Source organism: Balaenoptera borealis (genome assembly GCF_965194805.1).
Source record: "Balaenoptera borealis genome assembly, chromosome: X".
Lineage (NCBI taxonomy): Eukaryota > Metazoa > Chordata > Mammalia > Artiodactyla > Balaenopteridae > Balaenoptera > Balaenoptera borealis.
The window spans coordinates 8772758-8797920 of record NC_138881.1 but is presented as its reverse complement, the minus strand read 5'-3'; the positions used below and the strand labels follow the sequence as shown (position 1 = coordinate 8797920).

The 25163-nt window shown below is 44.4% G+C and overlaps 1 protein-coding gene and 1 long non-coding RNA gene across 6 annotated transcripts in view; one reads left to right on the top strand and one right to left on the bottom strand.

Annotated features, from left to right (window-relative positions):
- Positions 1–5568: 5568 nt before the first annotated feature.
- HCCS (holocytochrome c synthase) lies at positions 5569–13728 on the bottom strand. 5 transcript variants are annotated; one of them, XM_082375866.1, is made up of 7 exons: positions 13569–13728; positions 12849–12992; positions 10072–10223; positions 9097–9245; positions 8251–8370; positions 6463–6549; positions 5569–5847 (listed from the first exon to the last, which is right to left on the bottom strand). In XM_082375866.1, exons 2-7 carry the CDS (start codon positions 12958–12960, stop codon positions 5649–5651), a joined length of 819 nt encoding a protein of 272 aa, XP_082231992.1. In that variant the 5' UTR covers positions 12961–12992; positions 13569–13728; the 3' UTR covers positions 5569–5648. The 5 variants fall into 5 exon arrangements, with proteins under 5 accessions (XP_082231992.1, XP_082231994.1, XP_082231993.1 ...); XM_082375868.1 differs by having other exon boundaries at positions 12849–12926; positions 13569–13723; XM_082375867.1 differs by lacking the exon at positions 13569–13728 and adding an exon at positions 11519–11549 and having other exon boundaries at positions 12849–12977.
- A 61-nt stretch (positions 13729–13789) lies between these two features.
- LOC309620001 overlaps positions 13790–25163 on the top strand; it is a 30498-nt gene continuing 19124 nt past the window's right edge. Inside the window, exon 1 of the long non-coding RNA XR_014239360.1 lies at positions 13790–14138. This is a non-coding gene — a long non-coding RNA (uncharacterized lncRNA). The remainder of the gene's footprint in view (positions 14139–25163) is intronic.

Below are 25163 nucleotides of genomic sequence, written 5' to 3'. Positions count from 1 at the left end.
ACTCCTTAGTATGTACAGACTTGGTTTATGCATCGTCTTTTGTTTTGCTTAATTAAAATAATTAAGTTACTGACTCTTGGTAGACTGACTACTCGGTTAATAGGAGCAGAGGGGGATCTGTTAGCTGTAGGGATCAGCCGGCACATTTTTTTCCTTTTTTTCAAGTAGATTTATTCAGCTATAAGTATATACCAGAGACTTCACACATTTAAAGTGTACAATTCAGTGGTTTCCAATCTAGTCACACAGTTTTGCAACCATCAATTTTAGAACATTTTCGTCACCCCTGAAAGAAAACCCTACACCCATTAGTAGTCACTCCCCGTTCCTCTCTCACCCCAACTGTGGCAACCACTATCTACTTTCTGCCTCTATAGATTTACCTATTCTAGACATTTCTATAAATGGAATCATACCATATTTGGCCCTTTGTATTGCTTAGCATAATGTTTTCAGGATTCATCCACATTGTAGCATATATCAGTGTTTCATTCCTTTTAATGGCTGAATAAGATTCCATTGTATGGATGGACGACAATTTGTTTGTCCAGTCATCAGTTGATGGACTTTTGGGTTGTTTCTAAGCCAGCATGTTTTATAGAGGAAAAGGAAAGCACTGGTTAACCAGGGATTATCTGAAATGTAGTCTTTTAAGAGTGCATCCACTCAGGGAGATCAGCTCGGTGCTTTGTGACCACCTAGAGTGGTGGGATACGGAGGGTGGGAAGGAGGGAGACGCAAGAGGGAGGGGACATGGGGATATATGTATATGTATAGCTGATTCACTTTGTTATACAGCAGAAACTAACACACCATTGTAAAGCAATTATACTCCAATAAAGATGTTAAAAAAAAAGAGTGCATCCATTGATGTACTTTATGTAAAAACTAGTTTGAAGTAGGTTTTCAAACCACATTCTTTTCCCTGAGCTTAAAACTTTTCAGCATAAAACATGGCATAACCCAGTCCATCGAACGTGAGAGAAATAGGCCACATAAAACCTAGAATTCTGGTCAGAAAGGAACCTTCAAGAGAATGTATGGAAAGTGAGGCTTATAGACCTAAAGTGATTGTTCAAATCCCCCCCAATGCAGAGAATCAGTCTAGAAATGAAGATTCCCCAATCCTGTCTTCTTCCTTTCCACTAGCCACCATCTCCAGATTTGAAATGCCAACCTAAGAGAGTGAAGGAAAAAATACTTGAATGAAATGACAGCTAAGGATGGGATTTTTAAATTAATTAGTGATATAATTCTCTAGTGGGCACTGCAGTTTTCTTCAAATGATTCGTCTGAGTTAATCTAAGCACGAGGCACTCTCCTGGGAATGTAAAAGGTGAGGGGTGTGAGGACACAGGCCTAATGCCAAACTGGCCCAAATCGATTAAAGAGAAAACTTATCTTCCATTGGTTGCGGGAGGCTTCCCCCTCCCACCCCGTCTCATATCCACTGGCCATAAATAAGGATTGGAAAGCTCAGACAGCAACTAGAAGCCATCTGATGATGATGAAAGAAATCAGCCAATTGAGATGAGGTTGAAATTGAGGTTGGAAGGAAGTCATCTGGAGAGATGCAATCGACCAGGCACATGCCCAATCTTGCACTTATGGTGGTGAGTCCCAGTGGGGATTCTCTTCCTTGCAGCCAAAAGCATCCTGATAATATTCCATACCCAGCCACTGAAGAGCCACAGGAACTCATCACATTAACTTATCCTAAATGTAGAAGGAATAGCAATGTGTATAAAAGATGATTCTGCACAGAGCTCCAAAATAATAACCTTTAATCATCCATCAGGACTCCACTCCACTGTTACTGTGAAATCGTCTCTCTTCTCACAATTCCTAGGTTATACCACTCAACATGAATAGTTTCTGCAGCCCCTGTCACGTGTGACAATGTATATGTTAAAGCATTAAGTAAAAGGTAATTATAAATGTAAGCCTCATCCCCCAAATAGATATAGGCTCCCCAAGAAGAAACTTGTCTTAGAAACTTTAATTTCCAGTACCTGCTATGATTTCACAAAAACAGTGGAATGCTTGCCATGTGATGTGTGTTAAAAACCTGGCAGAAAGTGCTGTCAGCTTTCTCTTCAAAGCAAGAGAGTAGAGTACAGAAGCATGAAGTTAGATGTTTTCCACATATACAAACGGCAGAGAATTTTATTTAAGGTACTATGGCTTCCCCTCCATTGCAGCAATAAAATGTGTCATTTCTGTTACTGGGGGGAGGGGTGGGTGGATAACTGAGATGTGTTGCTTTAATATACTATATATCTAAGAAATTATGTAATTTCGAAAATTTTACCTTAAGTAAGGAGGAATACGTTGCTTTTGAAATGATTTTTGGTACATTACACTTGCAGTAAACATAACGTTGTAATATCCATTTTGAATCTGGATACATACCAAGTTTCCATGGAGGGGATACCTTTGTGGTCCTGAGGACACAACGAGCTACATTTCAAATTAGGAAGCACAAGGGCCTAATTATAATCTTTATTTTTGCCGAGTGGATCTGGCATATTAAGTAAACCAAATGTCACCCTGTTGTGTTTATATTCTTTAAAAGGTCAAAGACTGCTACCTGTCTTTTCCCTTTAGCGATTTTAAATAACATGAGCTCGCTTAGAGCAAGCACCTGATAATCCTTGCAGTTAACGAAAATCAGGAGGAGGCTCTGCTGTCCCCCCTCTAGACAGATTCTTCTTGGGAGAAGTCAGAGGGTGGGTATCATTTCTCAGTACTTCTTTTCTTCCTATCCATGCCCTTTCCCCCTTGGTGATGATGAGGCAATGGCTGACGTTCATTAAGCCTTTCCCCGCTGCAGGCTCTAAGTGCTTTCAGGTGGTTTGGGAGGTGATTAGGTCATGAGGGAGGAGCCCTCAGGAATGGGATTAGTACCTATAAAAGAGACCTCAGCGAGCTCTCTCGCCCTTCCATCACGTGAACAAAACAAGAAGACGCCATCTCTGAACCAGGAAGCCGGCCCTCCTTACCAGACACCGAATCTGCCAGTGCCTTGATCTTGGACCTTCCAGCCTCCAGAACGGTGAGAAATGAATTTCTATTGTTTATAAGCCACCCAGTTGATGGTATTTGTAATAGCCATGTGAACGAACAAAAACAGTCAGTTCTATTAATTCTTTTTATGGCCAAGAAAGCTGAGGCCCAGAGATACTGAGATGAGTGAAGGGCTGAGTCGTGGTTCTAAGCCAGCCGTCCGCCTCCAGGACACTCATTCTTTTTTTCTTTTTCTAAAATTGTGGTATAATTGCCGTATAATGCCGTGTAATTTCAGGCGTACAACATGATGGTTCGATATTTGTATATGTTGTAAAATGATCGCCACAAGAAGGCGTTAACACCTGTCACCTTAGAAATTTTCTTTTCCTTTCTTGTGGTGACTTTAACATCTACTATCTTAGCAACTTTCAAATATGCACTACGGTTTTATTAACTGTAGTCACCACGCTGTACTTTGTACTTATTTGCTTTATAACTGGAGATTTGCCCCACACTCGGCAAGCACCAACGTCGATGTCAACGTCCTATCTACAAGCTCTGGTTTTTGGGTGCTTGTGGCTGTTTTGGATTCCGCATATAAGGGACATCATATGGTATTTGTCTTTCTGGGTCTGACTTATTCCACGTGTCATAACGCTCTCAAGGTCCTGCCATGCTATTGCAAATGGCAAGATTTTATTCCTTATTATGGCTGAGTAATAGTCCTCTTCCTCTCTCTCCCTCACGTTTTCTTTATCCACTAGGCATACTGCTGCATTTTAATCTGCAGTCCCAGTTTAAACCCTCACCTCGTTTGCTAATCCTTAGCCTTAGATGCAGTAGTTTGTTGTGATTCTGAAGAGTCTACGACTGAAGACTTAGTTTAAAACCCTGGAGAATATCCAAACTGATTTCAAGTTATAAATGAAATCTCCTATCAGAGCAGAGAAGTATTGATCCGTGGATACAATCAAGTATAATTTGGACACCAAGCAGCTCTTATATCCAGGGTTCTAGTCTTCTCTCGGAGTGGAGGAAGGGTGTACAAACGTGATCTTGTCATCGGGTTCACCTGACAGTTTACTTTAGAGGTGGTTTTTCTCAAGAAATACTAGAATCCTACAAAGGGGTGATTCCCTGCCTGCGGCTCAATTTTCAGTTTCCAGTTACAACACGTGGTTTCTCATAATAATGCCTTAACCTATACTTACTCAATGACACTTAGGACCAAAACACATGCCAACAGTAATTATTTTCCTCAGATTAGAAATATTTCATCTGTCTGATGGAATAAGTGTAAAGTTACTCTTAAAAGATTTTCAAAACCTGTTAACTATCAGCTTTATTTTCTTTGAAAACACACAAGTATTTTGAAATGTAGAAGAGTTTAGGGTTGTTGGATTTTTAAAACTCCACACAAAACAGACACAACAAATGAAATTCATACCAAATGAATCACTCCAGACTGCTAAGTCCATCTACTAATTTAACACTACAGTATTCAGGACAAATGAGTTAATATTATTAACACTTAAAAAACCCCCCAAAAAACAACACCCAACAGTCATCTGTAACATGCTGCTATAAGCTGAACAACCAGTGTATGGATTACTGGTATAAAGAATTTCAATGGCAAACTTAGAGCTCCCTTAAAAAACAAATGTGAACGGAGACAGTGAGTCGATGCAGCCATTCTACATCTGGGAAAAATATTCTCCTTGTGAATTCTAACAATGGAAAAAATAGAATCGTGTTTTAGAGTGGGACTGTCCCTAGCACTGCGACTTCAGCCAGACCTTCCTGGTTCAGATGAGGCCGAGCAGAGAAAGCCTTCAGGCAGGGGAAAGAATAGGACTCAAGGGTGGGATTAAGTTGTCAAATGCCAGTACAGTGAGGTCTGCTTGCGGGGAGCAGAGTTACATATCAGAACAATGGGAATTAAAACAAAAATATTTAAAAAGTTAAAACACATACATACTCCAATGCACGTGCATCATCAAGTCATGGGGGAGCTGAAATTATTCTAGATCAAGGTCCAGTGTGAAAAATCCACATAAGCAAAAATTTGTAGAGCCAAGACACACTTCAGTTTGGCTGAGTGCATTTCCAGTGTGTGACTGCATTTCCTTCAGGGGTCACTACTATATTGCAGGGACTTTAGAAATGTTGGTAACTTTTTCAAAGGCGTAACAGAACACTTGTAATTGAAACACTGGACCAGGTCAAAGCTCCTGAGCATTCCATGGGCTTTCAGATCTACGTGTCAGTATTTAAGAGAGAACAGGGAGGAAAAAAGCAGCTCTCTTCATGTTTTAAGCAAAGGTCTTTCTTGGAGGTTGTTCAGACTTTTCTAGGTTAAATACACAGGCAATACTACAGTTAAAGGAAAAACTAAGGGAGTGCTTCCCACTTCTCTAAACGGGAAGAAAACTTAAAATGATGCACTATCAACTGCAAGGTGGAAACGGAACTCAGAAGAGCATGTGCAGAGTACCCTTTGCTAAGTGACATGTAAGGTGTGATGACCCCCTTGACATTCCCATTATATCAGGAGTGCAATTCAGTTTGGGGAAAGCAGTTTAATGTATTGCTCAGAAAAAAACCCAGTTTATATATTCCCATCTCTGACAAAGCAGTGGTTAGGAAGTCCAGCGCCACCAGGAGACCTTCATCCGGTCCCACACGGCCGAGAGCGAATCCAAAGCCGGCCGGACATCCAAGATGGTGAACTGGTAGTCTTGGTTGACCTCGCCACCATCGTAGTAGTCAATGACGTATCTGACTTCTGTCCCGCAACGGTTGACGATCCAGTCGTGCCTGTCAAAAGGCAGCTCGTACCTGGAATGAAAACATGCCGGCGGGGGTTAAAACGCCGGTGGGGCGTTCAGCTCGGGTTTAGGCGGTGAACAAGACGGTGAGGCCGCGCATGGGGAGGCCTGCTCTTGGAGCCCACGTCTAATGGGAGGTGAGACTCGGAGGTCAGAACAGTCCACAGCGCTGAAGGCAGGTGGGGCTGGAGAGCTGGAGGAGCCCCGATCAGAGGACAGCTTATCTGCTACAAGGGAATAAGGTCAGTGGTGGGAAAGACGCCCAGGCTTGGGAGGTCAGCTGAGGTCCTGCAGAAATGCGGGTGTGAGCTGCGAATCCGACTACAACAGGAGCGCTGACGGCTCTGGCGGACAGAGATGGAGCGTGGGAGGAGAGAGGGGACAGATGCGAGAACGCAGAAGATGACTTGCTTCAATCCTGTAAGAACCAGACAGGAAGCAGCCCGCGGCGCCCTAGGCAATCTGCCCGCCAGTGGCCGCCTTGAGGGAGCACAGGTCTACAGCTGAACGCTGATGACGTCTTGGAAGTTGGCACCGCAGTTCTTCCACTGTCTGGCTTTGGTGCCAAGAGAAAGCAGACCCTGACCTGAGGGACAGAAAAGAACATTTCTGCACTGACACTCACCCCATCCAGGAACGAATTCTTGCCCTTGGTGAATACTCTTTCGCTTTCCCTCCAAACCGGATCAGTGATGGACCACAAGGACACTCCCTAGAAATCCCCAAGGAAGAAAAGTCTATTAAAATATTTTCTTTCCCTTGAAAAACAGGGTGTGGCAGTTTCTAAATAATACACATTTTTCTGTAGGCATTTTACATAATATCACATTTACAGAGAAAGGTAACTTCGAAAAAATTCAAAGAAATACCCCAATTCGTTAAAAATTCTGTGCTTTACTTCTGGATCAAGTATGTTTCACTCCCCCCCCTTTCCCTCCATACATCTGCACTGCTCTTGGCAGGAGTGAGGGAACAGGGCCTTTCCACATGGGGTGGGGATATACTCTCAGGAGGAAAAGTGTGAGGCATCGGGCAGCTTGTCTTGGCAGCTGCCGTCATTGTTGAGACAGGCTTCGGCCTGGACGGGTCTCTCTAATGAACTGGGAGGGAGAAAAGCACCCCGAGTGTGACGGGGCCCCAGGCGAGGACTAGCCAAGCTCCTTCCCTTCTCGGCTTTAACAACAGCACACTTTCAGCACAAGTCGCCGCAGACGTTCGTAGCCCCCGTCACGAGCCAGCCAGGAGGATGGCGCCTGCCCGTCCCGGGGAACTGGGAGGGGAAATGTGCTTGCAGCGTGGCTCACCCACCTGGCCCAGGCCCCGCGCCCGGCCAAGTGACACCCAGGGAGTGGCTAATGAACTCCAGAGTCCAAGTATGAAAAAACAAACAGAGCATCTTAAAAATCATTAAGTGGATTTTACCCAAGAAATTAATCACTCGCATTTTGCCGTGAATTAAAAATATTAGCCACCGACCATATGGTAAAATCTGGCTCCGTGGAGACTCCACCCCCCGCCCCCCGCTGCTCCAGGGGGAGCCCTCAAACCGGCATCATTCTGGAAATGCTAAGTTTGGGCCTCACCCCAGACTGACTGAATCACAAACCCTAGGGGTGAGGCCCAGCGCTCGGTATTTTAACAAACCCTCAGGTGATCTGATGCAGCTAAAGCATGAGGACCGCGGCTCTGAACAGGCTGATGGCCCAGCGCCACTAACGCGCAACTGCATTTGGCTAGAGCCTCCCTGAGAAAGAGGACCACGTGCAAAGATGCCGCTTGATGTTTGCTCCTAGTGGGGGTTCAATAAACGCTGCTGAGTGAACAAACAAAGCTGTTTTTCCCAGCTCCCTTTGGGCGGAGAGCATTTTAGAATCTCCCAGCCCCCATGCTCCGCGGGCAGTGGACTGTCACGCTCCTCCTGTTGACAGCTGGGGTCTACGGCCCCTCCCCTTGAATCTGCCGCTTTCTGGAACTCTGGCTCTGGGAACCCAGCCACCATGGTGTGAAGAAGCCAAAGCAGCCACATTTAGAGGCCACGGGCAAGCGTCCTGGCCGACAGCTGGCATCACTTGCCAGAGGATTCCAGCCCATGGCTGTCAAGCCACCCCTGACCACGGAGTCTTGGTGGCTGAGACCCCATGCATCAGGGAGCAGAGACGAGCCACCCCTGCTCTGCCCTTTCTGTACTTGGGACTCACCACACCCACGGGCATAATTAAATAGCTGCCATTTCACATGGCTGAGCGGGGTGGTCTGTCACACAAGTCACTGGAACAGGCCTACTACCTAAAATGTTTTATTAGAATAGCACATTGTTTGAATAAAATGCTTCTATATTTCTTTTCACAGAAAGTGGCGATGACACTAGGAAGATGCTGGAAGGATGTTTCTTTAAGACTTCAAACATACTTACGCAGCGTGAAGGGCTTCCCACTTCAAAATTTCCTGCCAGGCCTGCTCGTTGTTCTGGTTGTGAATTTTAATGATATTATACATGTCTTTCTGACTAATATCCTCATCCTTCCATGTCCACCTAGGAAAGAACATTTTGGTAAAACTTGACAAATATTACTGAGAGTGCCGTGTACTCATTTCATTGAGTCACCAAAAATCAGATTTACCCAAATATCAAGGATCCATCTATTTTTAAGGTGACACTTTTTCAATTAGCATCACGATTCCCTACCTTTCCCAAGTATTTTATATAGTAGTGTTACCTTTTTTTTTTTAAACTATTACTGGCTATGATGGGTTAATTTTATGATGAGATTAATATTTAAATGGGCAGAGAGTGCCCAGATCTAATAGCTGAAGGCTGAAGCAGAACAAAAAGGCTGAGCCTCTGCCAGTAAAAGGGAATTCCTTCTGCCTGCCTGCTTTCCAACAGGGACATCGGTTTTTTTCCTGCCTTAGGACTTGAACTGAAGCGTCGGCTCTCCTGTGTCTCCACCCTGCCGAGCAGATTGTGGGACTTCTCAGGCTTCATAACTGTGAGTCAATTCCTTATCACAAATCTCTCTATACGTATAGAAAGACATACACATCCTGTTAGTTCTGTTTCTCTGGAGAATCCTAATACATTGGCCTTGCACTTATATTCTGATGAGTCTGAAAAATCAGTTGATTGTCATAAACATTTACTGTACGTCTGGGGGATTAAAAACCTCTTTCACATTTAATTCATCTAAGAATTAAATGTGAAAGAGGTTTTAGATTCACGAGCAAATTTATACCCTCAGTAATGTGCTCACTCACTCACCCTTTCCTTAACATCGCATTCCAGAACATCTGTTCGGAAGGATAAACCCACTTTTTATCTGAATCTGCCCTCGGAATAGACGACTCCTGTCTCACAGTAGATAGTGCAAACGGCTGATCGGGGGCCGGCGTCTGATTAGGTGGTGGCATCTAAATAAAATAAGTGGGTTTTTTAAAAAAAAGGTCAGAGATATAAAGTTGAAACAATATAATTAACTGCTTCCTAGAAAGCAAGGCATCACACACACAGCACAGGTTCCCTATTAAACCAGCGACATCAAAGTTTCAGACCTCTCAGGTCATCTGGCTGTTTTTCCTTGTTGTTTTGAGTTCTCATAAATGGTAAATGCACGCTGTAGTTAAAAACTTGGTCTCCTTCTCCTCAAGGATTAAAAAGTAAAAACTAATACCATGATGGGCAGGCACTGCTACAAATTCCTGGAAAAGAGAAGGTGGGGCTATGTATACATATGTGTGTGTGTGTATGTGTGTATTTATAGATAGGCAGATAGCAGAATACCACTGCTTTCTCGATGGCATTCCATTGCTGGCTGCCACGTGACACTGCACCACCCTAGTCACTGCCGTGCAGGCTGGCACCCAGGCGTGCCTTAAGAGGCGCCCCAATCTTGCAGCGTGCCTACGAGGTTTCCCCAGACCTCCAACACCTCTCCGAATTCTAGCTGTGCTCCTAATTGAATTTCCTGCCCTCCTAACAACTCTATCCCAAAAGGCAACGTCCTCTGGCCTGGCTTATTCCCGTTCAGCCCTCTCTGGGGCTTCGGGATGGCCCTTTGCTTTCTCAGGTGCTCTCTGAAACTACACTTAGTGACACACTCTAGATTTTCACTGTGGATGGAATATCAGACTTCTTTGTTTTAAAAGGACAGAAGAATCAATCCTACCAGTTTGTCTTGGAGTCTGTAAAAGCATCTCTGCATAAAAACTTTAGGAAGAGGGGCCGGGCGCGGATTACCAGGTTAGAAGGATCTAGGTTCTCCTTATTCTCAGCCATCGCGCCGGTGACAGGACACTGCACGTACTCGTACGCGCGTTCTTGGTGCGCAGGCACAGAGTTCGTTTTGCTCCCACAGGTTGGGTCGGATGGCTCGGCACTCACTTCACGGCCTGAAATAGATGAAGGGTAAAAACAGTGCCACCACAAAGGCAGGACATCTGCCTCTCTCATCCTGGGCCCTGAAGAGCTGAATGTCTGACCAGTGACCCACCTGCACAGGCAAAGCCAGGTTGCTACTGTTCACAGCTGCCAAGAGTTAAGCCAGTCAACATTCTAACATCCTAAAGACCAGCAAAAGGTTCGATAAATTTACTTTCCCCTTGAAAGAGAAACGGGTACCCATTGGCTTACTGTGTCATTCCCCTAGTAAAAATAAACCCCAAAGCCTCAGCATTTGCAAGAGAAGCTACTGCCCACACCAGGGTTTTAGTAAGGGGTGGAAGGTAGCTGCTGTGAGCTGCTACAGAGGAACCTCCGTGGGGCCGGGGCCACATGTGACTGGGTCTCCCTGACTTTCTGTTCCCAAATTCCAGACAAGATCCAACCCCAACCAGGACACAGGAGGCCAGGCTTTCATTACTGATGCCTTCTCTCAGGGACTGGGGACAGGAGATAAAAAATGAGCAGAGGAGCCATCAAAAAGGCTACTGGAGAAAAGTCAGAATGCCACTCTGCTTGTGCTTTGCTCCAGGACTAAAACAGGGCCCAGAAAATTACCACTTGGCCGAGGTTCTATTCCCCCGTTTATCAAGCAAGGGCACACATTAAAGAAAACGTTCCACAATCCACGTAGGATCCAGATGCCACCTAAGAGGAAAGGTCTGCACCTGCAAGAACAGCAGCGGGCAGGGTAGTGAGTGCCCAAGGATCCTGGGTGCTGATGGAAGCGAGTGTGCGGACCCAGAAGGCAGTGTAGACTCAGGAGGTGGGGGGCAGGCATTGGGAGAGCTACGGTCCAGGAAGACAGCGCTTGTGTAAAGGAACCCTTATCTTAAGCAGCAGCAGTTAGCACCAGGAATACACTGAATGCTGGGTGCCCTACACGAAAAATAGATAAGTTTCCTTTCACTTCCTTTCCTCTGCTTCTCCTCCCAGACCCTCATTCCCTAGGACCCTGTACAGCTGTCTACTCAGGGGTAGACGGAGACTTGTTATATCTTCTCTCCTCACCACCATTCCAAGTGCCAGTCTTCTCTGGGTCACTGATCCCAGCTGGGTGTTGGAGAGAAAATCCTGTTTACATTTTTCGTATTATATAACCACTAGCCCCTTAGATCTCCTACAGATACCCACATTCTTTCCTAATGCAAATTCAGCTGACGGCTCTCCTGGATACACAGGAAATGAAATCAAACCGTACACAGGGCTCTGTGATTTCCTGGGGGTGCTCAGAGCAGGCACACACCTGTTTCGTCCAAGTCTGCCTCCATTCTTTCCTGTATGAAGAAACCCCGGAAGAGCATCGGACTGGTCCTTATCCAAGGTCCCAGAATTTTCGCTGGCTTTGCCATTTACTAGCTGTGTGACTTGTAAGTTTCCTTAACTATAAAACAGGGGGAAAACCTACCATGCAGGATTATGAGGATGAGAATGTAAACTCCACTAGGCAAAGGATTTTTGTCTGTTTCAGACACTGATGTTCTCTCGGTGCAAAAACAAACACACAAAAACCATCAGTGCCTGGCACAGAGTGGGCAGGGAGCAAATCCTTGCTGACTGACGGAGGGAATGAACAGCTACAACACGAGGGAGTGTCAGCACTCAGTAAGCACGCAACACTGCTTCCTGCCCTCAGGTCTTGAAACAAGAAGTCACACGTCAGGTGAATTCAGGCCATACTTTTACATGGACAATCTAAAGCGGAAGGTGGACCGATTAAAAATGAAAGCATTTCCATTCTCCCCTTTGCACTTAAAAAATGAACAGCAAGTCCATCATGCAATGACTTTTTTTTTTAAGACTTTTTTTTTGATGTGGACCATTTTTAAAGTCTTTATTGAATTTGTTACAATATTGCTTCTGTTTTATGTTTTGGTTTTTTTGGCCGTGAGGCATGTGGGATCTTAGCTCCCCGACCAGGGATCGAACCCGCACCCCCTGCATTGGAAGGCGAAGTCTTAACCACTGGACCGCCAGGGAAGTCCCGGCAATGCCTTAGTTTTACACAGAGAGTACTCCACCGGATGGAGGAGTAAAGCTGTCTTGGTAAAGAAAGACAGCGAGATCTAGACCAAGGTTTCTCAGCCTGGGCACTCTTTGACATTTGGGGCCTCTGTTTTAAGGGTTGCACTGTGCATTGTAGGATGTTTAGCAGAACTCCTGGCTTCTACTCATTAGATGCACCCTCTCCTCTCAGTTATGACAAGCAAAAATGCCTCCAGGCGTTGCCAGGTGTCCTGCGGGGTGACGGGGGGAGAACCGCTGAAGTAGACAACGGCAAACTTTGGGGGTGGGGGCTGATGTCTGGAAGAATCCCTCCACTCTCATGCACTATCTCCATCGTCACACTAACCCTGTGAGATATCATTATTATATCCTCAGCTTACAGATGATGGGTGGAGACTTAGAGAAGTAACTTGTCTACAGTCACATACTTGTAAGTAACAACCTAAGGAGTGAACCCAGGTCGCCTCCCTCCCAGGCCTAGGGGCCCCACTAGCAATGCTATACTGCCTCCTGAGGATTCTTTTGAGAATTCTCTTTTGTTTTTATCTCCTAGACAAATGGTAGATTACCTTTCATCTTCCCTTCATGCATTGGGCATCCCGAAGGCGGGGCTGCTGTCTGATGATCTGAAGCATTTGAGGTCTGAACTGCAACAGCAGGGGTAGATACAGACAAACCCATGGTTGGAATCGCAGTGTTGAATCCAAGCAATTCTAAATTCACAGGTGCCAGAGCAAAGAGATAGATTAATGCTGATGCCTGGGCTCCAACTACTCCCTCAGTTTTCTTAATCTGGCCAACCCTTGTTTCTCCTCCTCGTCATCCTTATGGAAATGTGCTGGGCAGGGACGCCACTTCGCCCGCCACTTCGAGGGACAGCTTTAACATGTCACCCACCTTGGGAAATACTAGTGTGAAATCTACACCACCTTTGGGGACACGTTTCTAAGGGTGTGCGGATTTCGGGGGTGAGGTGAGGAGGTCCCTGAGAAGTCATGTCACAGCGAGGGGGTGTAGGCCCGGGGTTGGGGGGAAGGGGGTTCTAGGTGGTGATCCGATGGGAGAAAGGAAGCCCACTGAGTCCAGATTAGACCCCCGGCCCTGGAGCTCAGCGAGGGTCTGGGGGTCTGGGAAGGGTATGGCATAGAAAAAAAGATTAGAGGAAGGAAGGAAAGGACAGTAGAGGGCAAGGCGTGGCTAGAGTCTTCCTCGCACGGTCCCCGCGCGTGCTACCGTCGAGTCCCAGGATCTCAGATCCCCACGGCCTCAGCCAGCCCGCCCCTCCGCACCTGACTCCGGTCCCGGGCTGCCGGCCCCGCCTCTAACCGCCAACTCCGGCGCGCAGTGGCAGCGACCCGCCGGCACCACCTTCCCCTCGCTCGATCACCGCTGGTTGCCCGGGTCACCGCTAGCTCTCTAGCGCGCCGCTACTTCCTCTTCCGAAGGCGGAAGTTCCGGGCGCGTGGAAGGCGGGCACGCGGGCTGAAAGGGAAGGGCTTCCGTCAATCACGGAGGAGCAGGCCCCGCCCCCTCCCTCCTCGGCCTATAAGTGTGAGGGTCCCTCCCTGGCCCCGCCCCTCCTGGCCAGAGCGGGCAGAGAGAAGCTTCGGCTGGGCCAGAGAGTCGCCGTAGAGTGAGGCTCTCTAGTGTAGCTGCTTTAGGCTGCGGAGGCGTTGCTTTGGAAGAGTTCGTTTTAAAATTTCTACCTTTTTAATTGTGTCCCGTCAGTTTTAATTATAGTAATGACTCAAGAAACGTCAGTAGGTGTGCAGAACTGTGGCCGACTCTGGAGATCTAAAAATGAACAAAACAAGGTCCCGGCTCCCCAGGTCTTCTTAACTGGGTGTGTGGATTTGAAGGTCTGTATTTTCACTTGCCTGTAACAGAAATTTAGCATTTTTTTTTCCATCAGGAAGGCAGGCAACAAATCCTAGTTGTGTTAGCTATATGTGGCACTGATAGCACTCACAGAGAAATAATGTCACATATGATTGTTATTTCTGTCTCAAAATACTATTCATCACGACTTTGAAATTAAAGTAAGTTTATCTTGTTTTTTAAAGTGTTAATAAGAAGCATATGTCTTTCTGTATCACCGTAGTGGATCTGTGAAGTCTCTTTCCAGGAATCGCCCTCTGCCTAAGAGAACTGCTTTAAGCAAAATCACATTCCCTCTCTGGGGACACGCTGCAGCCTCTGAGTCGTCTCTGCAAGGGTACCTAAGCCCAGGCCCCTAGCCTCAAGCGGGACAACTCAGAAGGGCCATCCCAGCTTCAGAGCTGCTCCTAGGGTCAGCTGAGGCTTCCACTGTGACTGCATCACAGTTCGATTTCTCCCCTTGCCCTGTCTATCACTCTCTCGAAGCTGTTCATGAGAACATCTGTATGCACAAATCTTGTGGAGTCTCAGCCTTTTTAATAAGTGTAATTGTTATTTAGGTTTGGTGAGGCCGACAGATTGGGAAACGACTGCCATTAAAAAGGTAGTTTATTTTACTCACAGATCCCAAGAGATGGATCTGTGGGGCGCCACACGTGGAGGCGCTGGGGTTGATCACGAGGCAGGGGGAGAGAGGGGGACTGTGGGCATGAGCCTTTATTATGGTTTCCAGAAGAAGGAATGGGCAAAGCAGGGCAAGCAGGTTTAGAATTGGCGAATTTGAGTAATTTCAGCAGGCTCTGGAGCATAGGGGCTGTCCCCAGTTGTTTGGTACCTGGCCCTGGGGTGATTAGGGCAGGTGGATAGTGGCCCCGAGTATGAGATCCCAGAAAGGGAGGTGATTGGGGGGGGCGGTGTGAGCTTAGATGCTGAAGTCGGGGAACTGACCAGCCTCTAGCCAGAGCCTCAAAACTGGATCAAGACGGCATTTAAAAAAACCTATATTACATTGGTGTATATTTCCTGGGGAACCTAGCCTAATCTGCTTTTAAAAATATGTTGATAACTATATTTCAACATACAGTAGACCCTTGAACAACAGGGGCTTGAACTGCACATGTCCACTTATATGCAGGGTTGGGTTTTTTTCCCCCCCAGTAAATACTACAGTATTTACTACACCATCTGGGATTGGTTGAACCGCGGATATGGAGGGTTGCCTATGGGACTTGAGCTTCTTTGGATTTGGGGATCCGTGGTGGGTTCTGGAGCCAGGCCCCCTCGGATACTGAGGAGCGACTGTAATTGGTTTCTTTTGTAATTTCTTGTATTTTATTTTATGCATGTAAAAATATTATTCTGAGAAGATACAGACTTCACCAGATTCCAAAGGGTCACATGGCACCAAAAGGGCAAAAACCTTTGGTAATTGAAGAGAGAGGCATGCAAACAAGTAACAATATTTACATCTCAATATATGTATGTGCAGACTGTTCCTGGCCAAAAAGGAAGAAGTGACTATTGTGAGGATGATGTGTAGGAAGTGGGTGGAGAGGAAAGTGTAAGTAACAAGAATGCTTTATAGAGAAGGAGCTGGAGCGGTAGGTGGGTGAGAAGACTGGCAGGACACCTTCGACCCCAATTTCCACTCTCTGAATTGTTTCTTCTTGTTTGTCCCTCCACATTCCAGGTAACAGGCTAACACAAACATGCACACACAAACACTTCCCTCTGCCAATAGTTATAAACAATTTTGTATAAATCACGGTTTAGTATTTACGTTATTATGACTCTAAAAATATTCGTAATGACCAATGATGAAATTTTTTCTTGTACGACTTTTCCACTAGAATTTAATACTTGCCTTGTTTTTCCCCTTTGTCTAGTTTTAAATGATTACCCGTCAGCATTGTAAATCTCCTCTCAATGCATTCAAATATATCACCTACTCTATATGTTTCCTTTTTTGTTTTGTTTTTTCCCTTGGGTCCTCACTCTTGAATAAACGCCTCACCTCTGCCACTGCCCAGTTCTAGACTGTTTGGGAATGACTTCTGCCCATTGTCTTCCTGGGACTTGCTGTCAACCTTTTCCTGTCCTGTGCTGGATCTCTGGTTCTTGGATACCGTGTATTCTTCTTTGCACTGTTTTGGGAGCACATCAGTTTTTGAGGTCTGGAAAATCAAAAAATGTCTGTGTTTTACCCTCCCACTTGACTGCTAGCTTGGATATATAATTCTAGGTTTAGAGACATTTCTTTCAGAATTGTTAAGTGATGGCTTCATTGTCTTCTAATTCCCACTGTTGGTGTCGAGAAATCAGATGTCATTTCTTTTTTTTCTTCCTCAATATTTTTAACATCTTCTCTTTCTTCCAGTGGCCTGAAAAGATGTGCCTTGATATAGACCTCTTTGCTTTCACTGGCTTGGCACCTGAAGGGACCATTCATTCCGGATACTCACATCCTTCATGTTAGGGATATTATATTATTAATTTTCTTAATAACTTGCTCCCCTCCTCTTTCTTCATTCTTTCTTTTAAGTAACTTCTGTTACTCATATGTCGGATTCCTAGACTGGCAGTCTGAGTTTCTCTCATTTTCTATCAGTATTTTATTTTGTTTTATTTTTTAGGGTATTTAAAAAATTTCCCATCCATTTTATTAGGTTTATTTCTGCTCATGTATGAAATTTCCAAGACACGTGTGTATTTATTTTTATGTACGTGTGTATATGCATGTGTGCATTTGTGTGTGTGTATATGTGTGTGAGTATGTGCGTGTGTGAGTATGTGTTCATGCACATATACAAGGCAGTGTATATGGGTTTGCCAATCCATGGTAATGTGATATGAGCTGCTGCTGTCAGACCCAGGGTTTAGCAGAGAGGAAAAATTGAATCTCTTTTAGAGTTACAAACAGAATTTATGACTGGTCCTGGTAAAATGAGTCTCCTTTCCAAACCTGCAATTACTTACATTTACAGTGTTGCTTTTGTTCTCAGAGCTCTCACAATTCTCCTTTCTTTCCCATAATTCCATTTCTCCTATAATTCCCCATCTCTTCCACAATTCTCCATTCTCTCTCACAATTCCCTGTTCTCTGATAATATTCTGACCTCTTTTACAATTCCCCCATTTCTTCCCCAATTGCCTCCCCCCCACAATTCTGGGTTTTTCCCACAGTTCCCTGTGTCTCCCACATTTCTGTGTTCTTTCCCAGAATTCCCCATGCCTTCCACAATTCTTTATTCTTTCCCTCAGTTCCCTGTCTCACTCACAATTCTGTTTTTTCCCACAATTCTCTGCTTCTCCCATAATTCCTTTCCCACAGTTTTTGTGGTGGAGGGGTTGTTTTAATTGTTTTCTTAATTGAGATATAGTTGATGTATGTTATATTAGTTTCAGGTGTACAACATAATGATTTGATATATGTATATACTGGGAAATGATCACCACAATAAGTCTAGTTAAGACCCATGACACACTTAGTTACAAAATTTTGTCTTGTGATGAGAACTTTTAAGATCTACTCAATTAGTGACTTTCAGATATACAACACAATACCATTAACTACAGTTGCCATGCTGTATATGATATCCTGAGGACTTATTTATTTTATAACTGGAAGTTTGTATCTTTTGACCACCTTCACCTATTTCACCCCGCCCCCAACCCCCAGCCTCTGGCACCACTAATTTGTTCTCTGTATCTGTCAGTTCATTTTTTAAAGATTCTACTATAAGTGAGATCATATGGTATTTGTCTTTCTCTGTCTAACTTATTTCACTTAGTATAGTGCTCTCAAGGTCTTTTCATGTTGTCACAAATGACAGGATTCCATTTTTTTTGGCTGAATAATATTCCATTGTATACAAATACCACATCTTCTTTATCCATTCATCCATTGACAGGCAGTTAGTTTGCTTCCATGTCTTGGCTATTGTAAATAATGTTTTAATGAACGTGGGGGTGTGTATGTCTTTTCAAGTTAGGCTTTCATTTCCTTTGGATAAATAACCAGAAGTGGAATTGCTGGATCATGTGGTAGTTCTCTTCTTACTTTTTGAGGAAACTTCATGCTTTTTTCTTTAGTGGCTACATCAGTCTACATTTCCACCAGCAGCGCACAAGAGTTTCCTTGTCTCCACATGCTCATCCTCATTTCTTGTCTTTTTGATAGTAGTCATTCTAACAGGTGTGAAGTGATATCTCATCTGGGTTTATTTGCATTTCCCTGATGATTAGAGATTTTGAGCACATTTTTATGTACCTGTTGGCTATCTGTATATCTTCTTTGGAAAAATATCTACTCAGTTTCTCTTCCCATTTTTTAGTTGGATTGTTTGGTTTTTGCTACTGAGTTCTTCATATATTTTGGATATTAATGCCTTATCAGATATATGATTTACAAATATTTTGTCCCCTTCGGTAGGTTTCCTTTTCATTTTGTTGATAGTTTCCTTTGCTGTACAGAAGCTTTTTAGTTTGATGTAGTCCTACTTGTTTATTTTTACTTTTGTTGCCATATCCAAAAAATCATCTCGAAGACCAATGTCAAGGAGTTTACTGCCTTGTAAACTTGTAGGAGTTTTCTAGTAGGAGTTTTATGGTTTCAGGTCTTACGTTTAAGTTTTTAATCCATTTTGAGTTAATGTTTGTGTATAGTGTATAATAGTGGTCCAGTTTCATTCTTTTGCATGTGGCTGTGCAGTTTCCCAACACCATTTATTGAAGAGACGGTCCTTTCTCCATTGTGTATTCTTGGCTCCTTTGTTGTAAATTATTTGGCCGTGTATGCATGGATTTATCTCTGGACTCTGTATTCCGTTCCATTGATCTATGTGTCTGTTTTTATGCCAATACCATACTGTTTTGATTTTGGTAGCTTTGTAATATAGTTTGAAATCAGACTCTGTAGTGCCTCCAGCTTTATTCTTTTTGCTCAAGACTGCTTTGGCTATTTGGGGTCTTTTGTGGTTCCATACAAATTTCAGGATTGTTTGTTCTATTTCTGTGAAAAAATGCCATTGGATTTTTTTTCTTTCTTTTTGGCCACGCCACGTGGCATGCGGAACTTCCCCTACCGGGGATCGAACCTGTGCCCCCTGCAGTGGAAGCGCAGAGTCTTAACCACTGGACTGCCAGGGAAGTCCAAAATGCCATTGGAAATTTGATAGGGATTGCATTGAATGTGTAGATTGCTTTGGGTTAGTATGATCATTTTAACAATATTAATCCTTCCAATCCATGAGCACAGAACATCCTTCCATTTATTTGTGTTTTCTTTGATTTCTTTAATAAAAATCTTATATTGGGTTGGCCAAAAAGTTCGTTCAGTTTTTCTGTGACATCTTACAGCAAAACCCGAATGAACTTTTTGGCCAACCGGTTTTCAATGTTCAGGTCTTTCAACTTCCTGGTGAATTTATTCCTAGGTATTTTATTCTTTATGTTGCAGTTGTAAATGGGAATGTTTTCTTAATTTCTCTTGCTGCTAGTTCATTATTAGTTTATGGAAATGCAAGTGATTCCCACAATTCCCTGTCTCACACACAATTCTCTGTTCTTTCCCACAGTTCTGTGTCACTCCCACAATTCCACATGTATTCCACAATTCTGTTTTATCCCACAGTTCTCCATCTCTCCCGTAATTCCACGTCTCCCATAATTCTCTCTTTTTCCTACAGTTCTCTGTTCTTTCCCATAATTCCCTGTCCCACAAATCCATGTGTCTCCCATAATTCTCTGTTCTTTCCCATTATTCCCTGTCACTCCCAGAATTCCTCCTGTCCCCCAAAATTCTCTGTTCTTTCCCAGAATTCCCACTGTCTCCAACAATTCTCTATTCTTTCCCATAATTCTCCACTCTCACAATTCTGTTTCCTAAATTTCTTGTCTTTCTCATAATTTTTTATTCTCTTTTGCAGTACCCCATTATCTCTCACAGCTCTTGCTCCTCCATCATACTCTGTTCACTCCCACAATTCTCTATATTCTCTCAGTTCTCTCTTTTCCACAATTCTCTGTCACCCACAATTCTCTATCTCTCCCACAATTCCGCCTGTCTCCCACAGTTCCCTTTTTCTCCCACAGTTCTCTGTTCTTTCCCACAATTCCCTGTCAGTCCCACAGTTCTGTGTGCCTCCCATAATTCTCTGTTCTCTCCCACAATTCCCTGTCACGCCCACAGTTCTGTGTGCCTCCCATAATTCTCTGTTCTCTCCCACAATTCCCTGTCACTCCCACAATTCCTTGTTTTTCCCACAATTCTCTATTCTATCCTACAATTCCCGTCTCCCACAATTCTCAGGTTTCCCCCATAATTCCACAGGTCTCCCACAATCCTCTCTTCTCTTCCACAATTCCCTGTCATTCCCACAATTCCACGTGTCTCCCATAATTCTGTTTTCCCACAATTCTTTGTTCTTTCACAGAATTCCTCATCTCCCACAACTCTCTGTTCTTCCCCACAATTCTCCATTTCTCCCAGTTTTTCTTCTCTCCCATATTACCACATTTATCACAATTGTTTCTTCTCCCATAATACTCTATTCTCTCCCACAATTATTTATTCTCTCTCACAATTGTATACTTTTCCCTCTAACAATTTCCTTTTCTCTCATAAGGTCCCAGTGCCTCCCACAGTTCCTGTCACTTTCACAATTCTCTGCATTCACTGAATTTCCTTATTTTTCCACAGTTGTCTACTCTGTCCCACAGTTCTCTATCTTTCCCACAATTCTTTGTTTTTCCCCATAATTCTTAATCTCTCCCACAATTCTCTGTTTTATCCCAGAATTCCCTTTGTCTCCCCCAATTCTCAGTTTTGTCCCACAATTCTCTACTCTGTCCCACAATCCCCCATGGCTCCCACAAATCTCTGTTCTATCCCAGAATTCCCTTTTCTCCCACAATTCCCCGTCTCCCACAGTTCCTCTTGTCTCACTCAGATTTCTGTTTCTCTCTTAATTCTTTGTCTTTTCCACAATTCTGTGTTCTTTCCTAAAATTCTCTGTTGTTTTCACAATTCTCCTTACCTCCCACAATTTATTCTCTCCCCTAGAATCCCATTAACTTTCACAATTCCCCTTTCTACCATAATACTCTCTTCTGTCCACATTTCTTTGTTCTCACAATTGTCTATTTTTTCTGTCACTCCCACAATCCCCCTTCTCTCCCACAATTCCCTGTTTCTCCCATACTTCCTGATCTCTCTCACACTTTTCTGTTCTCTCCCACAATTCCACGTGTCTGCCACAATTCTCCATTTCTTCCTCAATTCTCTTCTCTCTCACAATTCTCCTTGCCCCTCCCAATTCTGTTTCTCTCACAATTCTCTTGTGTACAATTCTTTCTTCTCCCATAATGCTCTCTTCTCTCCCATAATTTTTTGTTCTTGCTCACAATTGTCTATTTTTTTCTTTCTCACAATTCTTTTTTCTCTCACAATGTCCCAGTGCCCCCCCCCCCGCAGTTTCCCTATCACTCCTACAATTCCTTGTCACTTCCACAATTCCCTTTTCATGCAGAATTCTCTGTTCTTTCCAACAGTTCTCTAATTCTCTCCCACAGTTTCCTGTTTTTCTCATAATTCCTAATCTATCCCACAATTCTCTGTTTTTTCCCCAGAGTTCCCCTTTCTCTCACAAGCCTCTGCTTTTTCCCACAATTCTCTAACTCTCCCACAATTCTCTCTTCTTTCCCACAACTACCCTTGTCTCCCACAATTCAACTCACCCACAGTTTTCTGTTCTTTCTAATAAGTTCCTGTTTCTCTTCCAATTCTTTTTTCTCCCCAATTCCCCATTTTCTCCCACAACTTTCCATTCTCACAATACTTGATCGTCTTTCACAATTCTCTCTCTCACAGAGTTCTCCCTTCTCTCCCATAATTCTTTTTTTTCTTCTACTGTTAATTCCCATCTCTCCTGCCATTCTCTGTTCTCTGTCAAAATTTCTTAGATCCCTGGAGGCCATCTCCAGGGTTTGCCAGGATCAGGCCCCTGGGTGGAGGAAGCACAGAAGGTCTGGCCCATTCAGGAGTGGCATGGCCAGAGTGTGGAAAGAGTGTGGCCGGGGAATGAGGATGTGACACAGAAGGTAGGGTGTCAGCAGGAGAACATAGCTAGCTTTGCATGGGATATAGGTGTGGCCAAGAAGGAAAATGGCTGTGGCAGGACGAGTGTGACCCAGATGAGCTGTGTATGGCCAGGCAGAGAGGAGGGGCATGGCCATGTGGGGAGGAGTGTGGGCATGGACATGCAAGAGTGTGGTGTAAGTGGCAGGGGAATGACTCTGTCAGGGCAAAAGTGGGAAAATTCATGGTTATGATGGAGTGCAGGTGGCCTGGGAGGGCATAGCTAAGGGGGAAAGACAGGGGGTCAATTCCTTGTCTCTGAGACAATACTCTATTTCAGTGCATGACAAAAATATTTTGTAATTGTGTATTTAAAATTATATTTATGCTACCTACCTATGGTTATCTGAAATCAGAAAATACATTTTTTAAGCTTTCTATCCCTTATATTAGTGCTACTCAAAATGTGTCACCCCAGTGGATCTAGTTCACACACTTACCAGTCTGCCATGAGATGAGGAGCTTGGACCAGAGGGAAAGTAAGGCACTGCTTCCTTCATCAAGAAAATCTTGCTATGAAAAATACATCATCTCAACTAAAGTTGTGCTTAGTGACAGCAGATTTATATTTTAGTACAAACTTCGTATCTCAGCTTGGACCTGAAGCTAGCAATTCCCGGGCTGGCATTTGAGTAGCTAGCACTGTCAGTCACTGAAGCAGTCAGTAGGCAGGCACTGGAAGGGTAAAAGAGTCAATGAATCTTGAACAACAACATTCATTCAACAGTACATGTGGCGCATCTGTGATGTGCCAGGTCTTAAGTGCTGAGAACACACAGGTGAACGCACTGCACAAAGTCCTTGCTCTTAGGGAATTTACCTTCTAAGTAAACAAATAGATCAAGCAACCAATGAACAATCCAGTACACAAACAAATAATTTCAAAGTGTGAGAAACACCATGAAGAAAATAAAACAAGTAGTGTGACAGAGATTGAAGGGTGATGCTGCTACTCAAAGCGTGGTCCATGAAGCAACAGATTTGCATCTCCTGAGAGCTTGTTAGAAATGCGGAATTACAGCTTCAACACCGTCCCCCCACCACTGAGTCCAAGTCTGCAATGTAACAGGTTCCCCAGGAGATCCGTGTGCACAGTGCAGATTGAGAACCCTGGATACAACCTCAGATGTGGTCGTCAGGAAGACTTCTGTAAGGGGGGGACATTTTAGCTGAGACCTGACTCATGAGAAGGACCCATACGTGTAAAGATCAGGACAAAGAGTGGTCCAGACAATGGGAACAGCACAGGAGAGCTTCGTGTGATTGTAATGAACAGGGGAAGGCCAGCGGGGCCTGCACGGGGTGAGTGAGGGCAGAACGTAGGAGAGGATATGGGGACTGGAGCGTGCTGGGCTTCTTGGGGCGGGGGGTTTGCATTTTCTTCTAAGTGAGATGTGAAGCCATAGGAGGGTTTTAAAAAGAAGAGTTACTGACCTGACAATAGGGAGAATTTGCTTTTCTCAACTTTGCTCTTCACCACTCTCCAGTTATGCCTGGACACCTTCACTTGGCTCCCAGCCAGCGCTGCCCTTGACCTTCACAGTCTTTGCTAAGGCCTGAAGGCACGAAGGCAAGTTCCTAAGACACAGCCGGTGGGCGTCCTTATAGCTCAGTGTTCCACGGGGTCTGCATGGGTTCACCAGGACTCGCCGCATCGGTACGCAGAGGGACCGTGTCTGTATCATGTCTCTCTCAAGGGCCAGGGCTGCCTCTCACTCTTTGAAATACAGTAAATGCCACTGTTCTTTTCTTTTTTTTTTTTTTAAAGTCATGTTCCTTGCTTTTTTTTTTTTTAATTTTATTTATTTATTTATTTATTTTTGGCTGTGTTGGGTCTTCGTTTCTGTGGGAGGGCTTTCTCTAGTTGCGGCAAGCGGGGGCCACTCTTCATCGCGGTGCACGGGCCTCTCACTATCGCGGCCTCTCTTGTTGCGGAGCACAGGCTCCGTAGTTGTGGCTCACGGGCTTAGTTGCTCCGCGGCATGTGGGATCTTCCCAGACCAGGGCTCAAACCCGTGTCCCCTGCATTGGCAGGCAGATTCTCAACCACTGCGCCACCAGGGAAGCCCCAATGCCACTGTTCTTCAAAGGGATTTGTTGCCAGTAAAATTAAATTACTGGAGGTTATCATTCTGTTTAATATTTTTAATACCACTGTAATAACTTCAGAGAATATATTGCAAGTTCCAAGCTTGTGTGTGTGTGTGTGTGTGTGTGTGTGTTTTATTTATTTTTTTGATGAGACCAGGCTCTCTTAACATAAACCTCTAAAAAATGAATTAATTTTAATTCACTGATGATAGATAACTACCTTTTATTGTGGGTCACTCTCAACTTATCTGAACCCTAGTTCCATATCTCCAGATGTACACAGGGCATGACTGTTTGAAGAAGTTTCTCTAATTTATAGCTGAACTTATTTAAGACTGAACTCTCCTTGATATGTGCCAAGTGGGAGGACACTGACAGGCCTGCTATGGGACCAGTTCAGAAAACTGAAGCTTGTCCTCTGATGAATGCTGACAGGGAGATGCCCGGCCTTTTACTCTGTTTGGGAATCCATCATGTATGAGGTTTGATAGGAGGCAGGGGCTTGCTTCCCTCTGTAGCGGTGGTTCTCAGGTGGGGGTGGGGGTGGGATTTTGTCACCCCCATCCCATCCAGGAGGCATTTGGCAATGTCTGGAGCCATTTTGGGCTGTCACACTGGAGGTAGGGATTGCTTTTGGCATCTAGTGGATCAAGGCCAGGAATGCTGCTTAACATCCTGAAATGTACAGGACAGCTTTCACAACAAAGAATTATGCAGCCCAAATGTCAATAGTGCCAAGGTTGAGAGACTCTGTTCCAGGCAAACCAAAGGCCAGAAA

Excerpts from the sequence above, each read along its gene's own strand:
- HCCS (XM_082375866.1), bottom strand. The coding sequence starts at position 12,960 with ATGGGTTTGTCTGTATCTACCCCTGCTGTTGCAGTTCAGACCTCAAAT. Across the intron at positions 10,224-12,848 it reads GCATGAAGGGAAGATGAAAG|GCCGTGAAGTGAGTGCCGAG; the intron begins GTAATCTACCAT and ends CATCTATTTCAG. Across the intron at positions 5,848-6,462 it reads AGAATTCGTTCCTGGATGGG|GTACGAGCTGCCTTTTGACA; the intron begins GTGAGTGTCAGT and ends TTTTCATTCCAG.